The 12,468-nt window shown below is 44.0% G+C and overlaps 1 protein-coding gene across 9 annotated transcripts in view; it reads right to left on the minus strand.

The window, feature by feature from the left end:
* PRDM1 (PR/SET domain 1) overlaps positions 1-12,468 on the minus strand; it is a 101,503-nt gene that overhangs the window by 3,292 nt on the left and 85,743 nt on the right. For all 9 annotated transcript variants that reach the window (XM_059842367.1, XM_059842366.1, XM_059842368.1 and 6 more), the window contains 3 exons: positions 9,585-9,837; positions 728-1,836; positions 298-426 (listed from right to left, as the gene is read on the minus strand). In XM_059842367.1, the coding sequence (XP_059698350.1) occupies positions 298-426; positions 728-1,836; positions 9,585-9,837 (1,491 nt within the window). The remainder of the gene's footprint in view (positions 1-297; positions 427-727; positions 1,837-9,584; positions 9,838-12,468) is intronic.

A 12,468-nucleotide genomic window follows, 5' to 3' on the forward strand; every position in this document is an offset into this window, starting at 1 on the left:
CTTTCTCACAAAGGGAAAAAAATCCCCACCTTTTTTATTTAAATATTGCTGAATGTCATTTTGAGTGTGGCTGATGGCAAAACTGTATCAGGCAGGTGTTGCTCTAGCAGGCTGCAGGCAATCGTGCTGTTTCACAGACGCTGCTGCACCAGGGTTGGGCCCGGCTGTGATGCAGATTCTGGCCCTGAGCAGTCAAGGGTTTGTCCCTCAGCCCTCCCTGCACACTGTAGGGGGTGTGCAAAACCCTGCCGTCCCTTCGGCCTCCGAAGGAGTCACCTCTCGCTCTGTGTTACATACCTGACACTCGTGGGGCTTTTCTCCTGTGTGTACCAGATAGTGCTTCTGGAGGTGAGCCAGCTGTGTGAAGCCCTTATTGCAAGTCTGGCATTTAAATGGTCTCTCTCCACTGTGTACTCGGAGGTGCACCTAGGGAGAGACAAAGCAATTAACAATTTGCAGTCTCCAGTACTACAACAAAAGTGCTTTCAGATGTTTCCTAAAGTCAGCGGAAGAGTCCCATTGCCAAAATACAATGTTATCTAGTTAATTAGGTGGTGTCAGTATTAAAGTGCACAACCATGCTTTCTTGCTGGGGGATGCTGCATTAAGCCCAGACACAAAAATAGCCTAACAAGCAAAGGAGGCCTGACCCTGCTTTTCCTCAAAAACCTACAGGGAGAAACCTGAGCCTTCAAAGAAGGCTCCTGTCTTATTCTCCACTGCCTACCTTCAGATTGGAGAGCTGGCCAAAGGTCTTGGAGCAAACATTGCATTCGTACTTGATCTTCCCATTCTGCTTTTTCAGTGGGTATGGGAGGGTTTTGTAACCGGTCACATTCCTCTTACTTTTAATGAGATTCATGGCTTCTTCACCGCCGGTGGCAGCCAACACCACTGAGGTAGGTTTAGGTTGCATTATGTGTTCCGAACTGGCTGCTGTACCAGCGGTGGGGGACCCACTGGTAGGGCTGCATGGCTTGTCCTTCATGCTGGCAGCAGCGCCCGTGATAGAGAAGGCACTGTTGGGTGCTGGTATGAGGAAGTCTCTTGGATGATCAGGCTGCAGCAGTCGACGGCCTCCTTCACTGGGCAATGAGCTGGGGAGCGTGGTGGGGTTGAGCATGTGGTGGGAAAGGCTACCCCCACTGAGCAGGTTGCCATAAAGAGGGTACATCCTCGGGAAGAGATTGAAATTGTTGATGCCATTGATATTGTTCAAAGCGCTCAGGTTATTACAGCTCATATTGAATGGAGGTAACAGGAATTTGGGGTAATGGGGGTTATAGGACGGTAGAAAGGCAGGTGAGAGGTGGCCAGGAGGTGCATATCCAGGATAAGACCCCAATCCTTCTGAGCCATATGATCCGTTCAAGTAAGAGTATGGCTCTCTGTGCTCTTGGGAAGTAGGTGCCAGAGGCGAAACTGTAACCCCCGGACTACTGTGAGGGCTTGAACTTTTTAAACTTTGGTCTGGGCTGCTCCTCCCGGAAGGACTTGGTGTAGTAGATGCCTGGATGGGTGAGTGAGTGATGTAGCTGGGTCTGTCCATGCCATATGCTAAGGAAGCTTTCAGATAGTCTTCAGGAATGTGAGGTCGGATTGGGTAGACAACTCGAGGGAGGAAACACCTCTCTGGGCTATAGTTCTTACGTAAATCATCCAAGTCTTTTTCTGGAGTAACTGGTGAAATGTTGGTCTGAAAGAAGTCTTTTCCTTTAGGAGGATTGGATTCCATTTTCAGGATCTCTTTCACACTGTGCTCCTTCTTTGGGATGCTTTTCTGATAAAGCTCATCTTTATCAGCGCTGTGCTGCTTTGGATTAACATGGGTTTGTGCTGAAATACAAAAACAAGATAACGATTATTTAGATATGTTGCTAGTGTTATCTCTTTTTAAAACAGAATCTAAACTCTACAAGTTAAGTGGGAAGGAAGGGCTACTCTCAGAGATGAGCAATCATTCAACTTGCCACAAAACTAATGGCTCTGTGAAGAAATGCCTGCTGGTATTAAGGGTTAATAAAAAGCATTGTTAATTTAAGGACTACCGACCAGTACACAGAGATATGGATGATAATGCATTTGCAGAGTGCCAGCCTCCACTCTGCAAACTGATTTCACCTTTCTTCCCCCTAAAATTTGCCTAGCTTTGCTGCTGAATGTCTCTTTAAGCAGTATTTCTAATAAATGTGGTAACGAGCATTTGTCCATAACACAGGTTTAACTGAAGGACTTTGCAGAACACAAGCTCCCAGAAATGTTCCTCAGCAAAATAACAAGGCATGACAAATCAGGTTTTGCCAAACCGCAGCAGTCACTTCACCAGCCAGTTCAATTACTTACAGTACCAAAAAAACCATGGCTGGCTAGGATGAAAGCCTTCTTCAAAGAGAAGGTATTCTCCATCAGTAAACAGATCATTACTCATTAAATATACTGCTTAGGAACATCTACAACAAAGCAGACTATTTACTGCAGATTTCTGTGGCATTCAGTCTATGCAAAACTCCTCTGCTTACAGCTGTATTTTATAAAAAAAATGCTGAAGCAAAGCAAAAGAAAGCAAGACTGGTTGGCTCCAGCTTAAGTTGAAATGTGCTTTTTAAAAAAAGGGGGAAAAGAAATATGTATTTAGAAGGAAATAGAAGCTAGCATACATTCATCTCAGTTCAGCACATACTCTATTTATTTGTATTCAAAGATCTTGCTGTCTGGACATAATACAATTTTAACAGCACACTGAAAGATGACTTCAGTAGAAAAGCAAATCTGCCTTTATCTTTGTTACATAATCTTAATTACTTGTAAGATATTTTATTAAAGGGGGCAAAAACTACAAGAAGGTTTCATAATCATAGTTAGTTAGTGCAAGGCTTTCCATCAGGAGGTACAAGCCAACACCAGTAGGTACGTGACTCAAGAACACTGCAGTCCTTTAGAAACGTTTCTGCTCCCACCACTGACTGTTCTTACTTCACTATCTGAGGTGTGAAACAGTTATTTCTGATTTTTGGAGGATCATCTGAACCAAGTGAGGAACGTAGGAACCGGCAATGACCACGCCGCTTTCAACACAGATTCTTTGTTTCGCTATTCACTACCCTGATGGAATCTATCATTTGGCAACATTACCCTATAAGGCAAAGAAAGCCATTTATTAAACATATCCAAGAAAACAGCTGCTTGCAAAGCATGCTCCTACTTACAGCAACCCACTTTACAGTAGCATCCTTTTTGAAATGGCATTAGACTAGTAACAAGCAAATTTAGTTTGAGATTTTTGAGTAGTTTGTATATTTTCAAGCTCCAATGAAATGCAATTGAACACAGTTAAGTTCAATTAAAATATTTATGATGAAACTTAAAAGTATTGTACAGCAAGCATATGCACACATAAGCGCACAGATGCTTCCCAATTACTTCTCTTGGTGTCCAAATTTTAATGCAGAGCTGTATCAAAAATAAAGTAATAACACGTAGTGTTTTCTGGCTTTAAAAAACATCTACTTTCTTTGGTAATTTTGTCTGTACTCCTGGACTGGTAACACATTTTCTAAATGTCAGCCAGATTTTGGGGCATAGCACAGAGGTCCTACTAGGTTCAAGAAGCTTCACAATGGCACTGTGAATAATATTATCTGTATATTCTTATCAGCTGCCTTTCACCACAGCAGTGTTTCAGAGCAAACATTTCTGGTGACACTATCAGCATCGGGAAGTATCAAGACCAGGCAGTATTGAAAACTGGACGGGGGGTGGGAGGCAGGACTTGTGAAGCCTTGCAGCAGGAAAAATAAATAAATACCACCTTATCAGGCCTGTATCAGTTTCTCAGTGGGGTCTGTCAAGCAGGAAGTTCAAATTGACACTTTTCTCTTTTAAAGAAAAAAACCCAGGGGGAGGGGAAGAGGAAGGAGAAATGCTGGTGGTGCTGAAAAAGTGATAGAGAAACTGGGACCTCTTCAGCTGGAAAAAGCTCCCACTGTCACAAGGTTAAACATGAGGGTGGGGATGTACGTGCCTTATGTGCAGGAGCAAGCCCAGGAGTGACAGAAAGGAAGCTCATGCAGAGATCATAATTTTCTTTGTGCAACAATCCCATGCTCTCTCTTGACTGACTAAAGATAATTGCTCTTTTCTTTCCTTCTGAATTTTCCTAGTAAAGCTGTCCCTCCTACTAATTTCCATGTGCAGACAGAAGTTATGATAGTTAAAAATATTTTTTCAAGTCTAACTCTGACAGCTCTCTTCAGTTTGCAAGCTATCTTTGGTCCATAAATCCTCTCTTGGCTTTTTCCCTTATTACCTGAGCACAAGGGACACTTGGGAACACTAGAGAGATCAAAACATAAACAAGTGTGTCAGCACTGTGTAAAAAAAGAGAAGGTTATGTCCAGGGCCAAGGAGAGCTTCTTAAGTTTTGTACTGAAGGTGGATTTAAACCAGGGCTGAAATTGATTGAGAGGTTTACAACCCTTCTTGCTGCTCTTAAAGGAGCCATACTTCAAAGTTAAAGAGATATATTTCTTATAAAGGGATTTTTCTTTTTGAACTTGAGATCTTAGATTTAAGTTTTTACCAATCAGAATGTCTCCCATTCACTCTTGAAATGCATTTCTCCCCCCCCACCCCCCTATACACACACACACACACACACATATATATACATATACAGTAAATACAGGCACACACTCTTCCAAGATCTGTCTGGTTTCTGTGGTCAGAGGGACACACAGAAAAGAGATTCACAACAAAACAAGAATGGTGCTGCTGCATTTTAAAGTTACTGATCTGAGGGCGGGGGGGGGTGGGGGGGGGTGGGGAGGGGGAGTGGTGTAAGAAAGGAAAAAAACCCCAGATGCGCCTCTTGAGGATCCTGACAGTTCTAACTGAGGTCAACAGATTAATTGCTCAGATCTGAGATTAGTTAGTGCGTGCAAGAGGAAAAGGGACAAAACTCCTGTTACTTTTAAGTATTGATAAAACGTGGGTGAAGGAGCTGCCTGAAGTCACTTCAGTGTGGGTGTTCCAGCTACAGACTGCTGCAGAGCTATAGACTTTGCTCATGGATCTTGTGCTCTGAGCTGTAGCCTGAGAAACATTTCATAAAAACAATGATCTGTTCTTTTCTAAAAACTTGAAAAACGGTTGTAGGCAGACAGTAATTGCAACAGTAATTTCAGGAGTGAGATGGTACTGAACACTTCGAGTGGTAGAGCTTAATTATGCCGATTCACATTTTCGATCTAAATTAAGCACTTCTTTTGCTAGTAGAAAGAGAACCTCGAAGTTGTGAAGCGGGCAAAACAAAGACTGTTTCCACTCAAAATGAGAACAGAGACTAACATTCAGAAGTACAAAATTTGATCATCTCTTTTCTAAATGTGTTCATGGCAGTGTGACATGCCTTTGAAAACCTTTTGCTCAGAGAAGGTCTTTCTGGGAGCCTTCAAATAATTCTCAATATTAAGACAACTTCAGTCCTCAAATTCTGATTTTGTGAAGACAACTTCTCATATCATTTAAAAATCATTTTCCTGAGCCCTTTTGAACATTCCAGGAGGCATTTTTTAAGCAAGTGCAGATGTTTCCTCTCAACCCAAACAGAAAAGCTTCAAAACCAGAAAGTGAAACTGCCCATAAACAAAAGGGAAAGCGAGTGACAGGGCTGAGCTAACGGCCAGCATGTCAGGGCCAGCAGGAAGAAGAGAAGAATAAACTGCATTTAAGAAAAAAGTATTAAAAAGTTAATCTTCATAGAACCGGAAACACTTTAAATAATGTCTTGTTAAACCTGTTAATGAAACAAAAAGATTGCCAAATATTTTGTAAATATGCAAATTATCTTCGCCCAGCTTGAACTTTTTTCTAAAGCTTGACCAAAAGATGTCACCTGCCTGTACTTGACTGAGGAGACAAACATGACACGAGCAGCAGGAAGTTGCATCATATGATTGCATTATATGAACATTATTATCAAATAGTCATGTCCTGAGTCAATGCAATTGTTTGGATTTTGTTGGGTTTTTGTTGTTTGGTTTTGGTTTGGTTTTTTTTTTAGCTGTTACCCTCTCCACCCCTCCATCCTAAAATAATCCTCCCATGATGAGGTAAGAATGAAATTCTAAACCATTTGGAACCGCCAAAACAAATTTCCGTAGTGTTTGCTAAATAAAATATCACAGACTAAAAGACAATCTGAAGGAGCAGTTGAATGAGGTTAGGCACATTTAACAAATTACTGAAAATTTATTTTTAGCAGAATACAGAAATCTTGTGCCACCATATTTAAAACTATTTACTGGACAATGGCACCATCTGAAGGTGACATCTCAAATCTTGACAAAAAACATTAGAGACCTCAAAAGAGGCAGGAAGGCAATGACATTTGAGTTTCCAGCACTGGGATAATGTGGAGTCTTGCCTCGACCACTATTGTGCAACTCCTTGCAGGCACTTCAACATCCATTTGAAGTTACGCAGCTCCACTTGGAGCTAATCATGGCTGTGAAGGTAGGTGTGTGCTCCAGCGTCTGAAGGACTGGGTCAAAGGCCCCAGTTCAGGAAAACACAGAGGACGGGGTTAAACCCACAACTAAGTACATGCCTAATTGCTGTCTTGCATCTGGATGCTTTCCTTCTGCGGCACAAATGAGCTAATGCTGGGGAAGTTACCTTTAATTTGAAAGTTTGCTGTTACACAGGCAAGTAGATGTTACATGTGGGTGTGTAAATACATTTATGCTCTAAAGTGGTAGTTCTCTCATTTTTGAGGCCACTAATTACAGGAAATAAAGCCAGAGAAATTCCCTGATACATTTTCCCCGGAGGCCCATCCTGCTCTGGTGCTTAAAGAGGAGCTAAGGTGCTGAACTTAAGGCTGTGATCCCCAAACCCTTGAGGCACTTAAAGCAGCTGCCTATATTTTAAGTTGGCAAGACTGGAAGGTCTCTGTAGGTGTGTGTCCCAGGTGGCCTCTCCTGTGCTGGGCAGCCAGCCAAAGTAAGACTCTTCCAAAGCCTCCCACGGGCACCAGTGTGCACTGCACACCCAAGACATAGTGAAGGGAAAGATCTGGGTGCAACACACCATGGCCACTGGCTGCCTCCCACCCGCACCAGCGTGTATCCCATGGGAGGAGACCCTGATTTCAGCTTGCCTCTTGGGACCTGGACCCCAACTTTCCCTCCCTCCCCCTCAGCGGGTGCCAAAACCAGCAGCCAGAGGCTGGGAGAGGTGGTGATGCACCCTTGCTCTTCTGAGGGAAGCCATACCACTTTAAACACCAAATTATTACCAATCCATTTGGCTGGAGAGGACTTTCCTGACTTCCTAGCAGTTTGGCGGGGGGAGGAGGGGGTCTCCTCAAGCAAGGCTCTATTCACATGTCTTGCTAGGCAAAAAGCCCCACATCTGTACCAGAGAACTGGAGACAAACTCTTGCACTTTACTCATGGATGAATGCAGTGCCAGGGTACCTTGGCCAGCCTTTGTGACAGAGAAAGGCTGGAAAGGCAGCATGATGCTCTCTAATTTTAGATTTAACTAGTGGCCTGGAAGAAAGGAGCAGAAGAAAGCTAAACAGTGCTGGCATTCACAGTAAACTCATCTGGGTCCAGTACTAATGCTGGAAAAACCACCCCTGCTTGCACCATTGCTACAGGGACTTTGGCAATTAAAGATCTTTGGGAGACTTTTGGATTTTTTTCTTCCACACTTTTCAAAAGACTAACTTTAGAAAACCTCAATCCTTATGGTACCTGTAGGGTTTTTGGCCCATTGGCAGGCTTTAGGCCTGAATGTGTTGCTCACAAGAATGAGGGGAGAAGAAAAAAAAAAGTGAAAAGTTTCTGATTTTCTGAACTGCTATTTTCTTTAGGTGGAAGGAGCTAATACAAAATTTCTAAATGGTTTAAATGTAATTATCTTTAAAAATAGAGGAATGTCTATTTCAAACTCAGTAGCTGGAAATATTGCAAATATTAAGGCTGAACTACAAAATTGTGGCTCAGGTTCCCACTTCTTTAAATCCTTATACTGAGCCTACTACTTTTACTAAAATCAGTTATTCTGCCATGTCCAGACACTCCTAGTTTTGACCTGATTAAGAATAACCAGACACAGTAAGAAACACTTTACAAATACATTAACTGCTACTTCTGCAAGGAAGCCTAAGGTGCCAGCAGATGCAGGTAACTGAACCTGTGTTTGTGTATCCTCCTAGCTAGTGACCAAATGTGCCTGACTAGATTTTAGCAAACTCCTCATCCACCAGAGCCCTACCTGCTGTTCTCTCATCTCACCTGCAGGTCCCACTGAAAAGCCAACAGCTCATTATATCAGGAAATAAAACTGCACAGAGAGTGGTGAAATGACATATGTGCAAAGATGACAGAATCAGTGAGACAGTTTCTGAATAGAGAATATAGCTGCCTAAGACATACCCTCCCCCTCCTTCCTCTGTCATTAGGAGACAACAAGTTTTCTTCTATTAATTTGTAGGGAAAGACAAAAAGCTAGTGAAAGGGTGACACCCACAGAGTACAGATATACTTTTGATTAATCTGAATGTGTGATACAAATTTTATAATATGGGATGACAGTCCTAATGATCCCCAAGTAACACTGCTATTTTATAACCCATTCCTTGTTGCCAAATAACTGTAAATAGTTCTTTTTATTAAAAAGAAAAAACCCAAAACTGCTTGCAGTTTTTCCTTCAAGTTTCAGTGTAGTCACTGGCAGAAGGACAAAAGAACCCTCTGCTTTAAGAGCAGCAGCAGGGGAAGTAGCCTAAGAGTCCACTGAGAAGTCAGCAAGATTCTTTTCTTCTCTAGAAGGGGCTCTGGGTGAGGTGTCAGGCAGTGATTAAGCGAGAAGTAAAGCACCAAGGCTGGAAATAATCAGAAACCACAGAGGAACACAAACTCCTGGAAACACCTCTTCCCTCTGCTACCAGTGCTATTATTTTTGAACAGAAAATGAAAGCTGCAATAAAAAGTCAAGAAATGGGGACAAAGTACACTGAGCTTAAAACACAAGTAACCAGATCAGAAGACCACAGGAGGTTTGCTCCCATAAGATAAGTAAGGGTAGATGCAAGGCTCAAAGTGCATTATGCAGTAAACACATATTTTGTCAGACACCTAGACAGAGTCATGGCACGTTGCCACTTCCTGGTACAGTGAGGGCAGCCCTTTAGGAGCATGAGTGGACAGCCTTTAGTATATCCTACCAAAGCAGAGTTTTGCTCAACACACCATGAGATCAGAAATTGCACAGTCTGAGAGTGAGCCAACAGCTATGGTTAGGAAGACAGAGGTCAGGTTGTCTGTCTAGAACTTCACCAGATAAGACTCAGATTGTAAACAAACAACTACTCAGATTTTATAATCTCTTTTCATTCGAACAGGCACAGGGAACTCATTCTCTTGTGTTGGGTTTTTTAATTCCCCTTTACCACTCCAAGCTACCTCCTGTGACACAACAGATGATGCAGCTGTGTAATTATACAACTTATTATTAGATCGTATAGGCAGAAGAGACATTACTAGCATTCCTTGTTTATACTGTAATCCACTTACTGAGGTTCATCATTGTCAGCTCTCTGGAGGGGGGATAGTGCAGCCTCTCTGCAAAGTCTCGGCAATACCACACAAGCAGCTCTTGGTTGGCAGGGATGGGCTTGATGGTATAGAAGTAGATGTTCATTCCATTCTGACAAGCAGCCAAGTTCTGCTCCTGAACAGAGTAGCCAGGGTTTACATAACGCATCCAGTTGCTCTTGTCCTCGTTAAATCCATCAATGAAGTGGTGAAGTTCACCACTTGAATAGATCTGGAATAGAGAGGAAGTGCTTATGAATATATATACATATATATAGGCACAATACGCAACATGTAGGCACAGAGTCCAGAGGGGAAAACTGATAAGCTCCCTTTTTTTTTTTTAAGATGAGCATATATTACTGAAGTAAGCGCTCAAGCTGTGTTTCTGCCTTTTCAACAATGACATCCTCTGAGTTAAGAAGGTATTTAAACGCAAGTCCACAGTCACCTTTTCCATTTAATCTTAGCCTGCGTCTCTGCTAGCTTTGGAAAACAAGACCCAAAATCTGAAATGCAGAGTACTCTCTCTGTGTGAACAGTCTACCTTAGAGTCCTTTTCCTGGTGCTCTGATCAACAAGTGGGTGATGCTGATGACGGCGGGTCTGAGTGCATGCTTGCATTAATGCTTTGAGTCACCTGTGTATAAGACTGACTGGCTGTGCTATGTCAGAGTTCCTCTCACCTCTTTCTATGGCCTCTGTACTTGCAGTTTCCTACCACCTCCACCCAAAGGTTTAAACTATGCAAACATTCTCCACCCCCAAGAGTCCTAAAGCAACACTTGCTCATAGTTGAACTGTAACCCTTTTGTAGGAAGGCTGGGCGAGGCAAAGATGAAATTCGCCTGCCACAACTGAAGGAAGACCTGACGAAGGGTTAGCCCATGAGATGTCACTTTTCTTATCAAGGACATGTTCTGACTTGTCCACAGAGGGGCAAGAAAACATGAATCTGAAAACTGCTCAGCGGTTTCAGGGGAAAGAAGTTCCCATCACCGACAGAAGCTACTGTTTCTTGAAATAATAAGAGGATTATTTAAAAAAAGAAAAAACTTCAAGAGAAATCCAGGAAACACGCTTGTAAAAACACACTGCTTACTCTCAAGGGGAACTATCTCCATGCTGGATGAAATGGGGCTCCTGGTTTTCTGAAAACAGATGACCAGGCAAAAGCCAGACCTTGAAGTGGGAGCAGCTCGCACCAGCAACGCACCTCGCTGAGCAGGAAATGCCTTTCCAAAGGGGAGACAGAGCTTATCTCGGGGAGAAAACACTCCGCGGGGCGTTCCTGCCCGTGTGCCCCCAGCACTGTCTCCCGCACCTCCGGGGCCGGGCGGCGCCCTCCGGCCGGCCCGAACCCTCCCGCGCTCCCCGGAGCCCGGCGGGCAGAGAGGGGCGGCGGCCTGGCCCTTTAACGCGGGCCGTAAACACCAGAATCACTTTCTTTAAGAGTAACTTCCTGTAAACTGAGAAGGGGGAAATACATGTGGCCTCATCAAAGCAGCTTGCGAGAGATTTTGCGGTGTGTTTGTTATGAGAAAATGGAAGGGAGCCGTGCGAGTTGTGCCGCATCAAGAGGAGCCTCCGGGTTTCTCTGTTCACCCCGGCTCGCAAACTTCCAGGAACGCGGGGCTCTGGCGCTTGACGCCTGCCACCACTTCCCAAACCGGCCCTCCACCGCTCCCACGTCAGGGCCACAGCTCCGAGTCCCCGGCAGAGGCAGCCCCCGGCTCCCACCTATTCTGGGGAAGGCGCGCCCAGATGTGCTGAGTCACGGCGCGGTTCCCAGAAATGACGCGGGCCCGGGCGGCCCCGCTCCCCTGGCGCGGGCAGCGGCCCCGGGCGCCCAGCAGATGTTCCCGCTCCTGCCAGCGAGCCCAGGATGCCTTTAATAACTTCCCACATGTTATCTCCCACAATTTCCTTGGCATATGCAAGCTTGTGTCAGACCCCTAGGAAGGAACTAATTTTCAGTGCAGCAGTCTGCCTTGAACGAATCAAGAGATTGTAACACGGAATTTAATGATGCCTAGATGGCTCCTAGGATATTATTTCTGGGGATCCCTCCACATTAAGGCTTAAAATCACATCATAAGAATGATGTAATCTTTCTCACTGCAATGTAGGAATGAAGTCCTGCAAGATGGCTATCAGCCCCTCTTCCCTGTGTCAGCCTCCTGGTCTCTTCCTAGACTGGACACAAGCTCCCAAAAAGTTCAGCAAAAAGAAACATTTTGTGGCCTTATTAATGTGAAAACAGTTGCCTGCTCTGTAAAAACACACATGCAAATAACTGCCTGTGCAATGCTGTATTACATCGTACAAAGATGATCTGAGAAAACCAAAATGATTCAGTTAGGTAGGAAGAAAGGGGTGTGGGGAATGCTGGTGCATGCCCTGGGTTTCACCTGGATGTGAGGTTGGGATATTACTAAGGCAGGCAGGCACCTGAGCGCAGAGGCTTGGACACAGTCCCAAATCCACGGATTTAGACACAACCTACATGGCTAGAAGGCAGCAAAACAAATCCATGGAATGAGATGGGGCTGAAGGAATGTTCTCTAACTAATAATGTGTCTGTAAGGAAAATGAGGATTATGTCAACTGGTAAACTGGAAACCTATTCCATAGCACAGACTGCCCATGCCAAAACATATTGGCTGCTGCTTTCTTCCAGCTTATACTAACTATGGAGTACAAATTAGGCGCTACCTCTGGTGTTTGTCTCTTTTCCCTTTGCTGAGATCCATGAGCTGCTTTTGTAACGATTCTGAGGAGGCCTAGAAAGATTTATGAATTGAATGATACTTGCTGAAGACTACCACCACTGTGTTATAGCAGCTCTATACAAGAAGCAGGA

The sequence above is a fragment of the Haemorhous mexicanus genome, chromosome 3 (genome assembly GCF_027477595.1).
Source record: "Haemorhous mexicanus isolate bHaeMex1 chromosome 3, bHaeMex1.pri, whole genome shotgun sequence".
Taxonomy (NCBI): Eukaryota; Metazoa; Chordata; class Aves; order Passeriformes; family Fringillidae; genus Haemorhous; species Haemorhous mexicanus.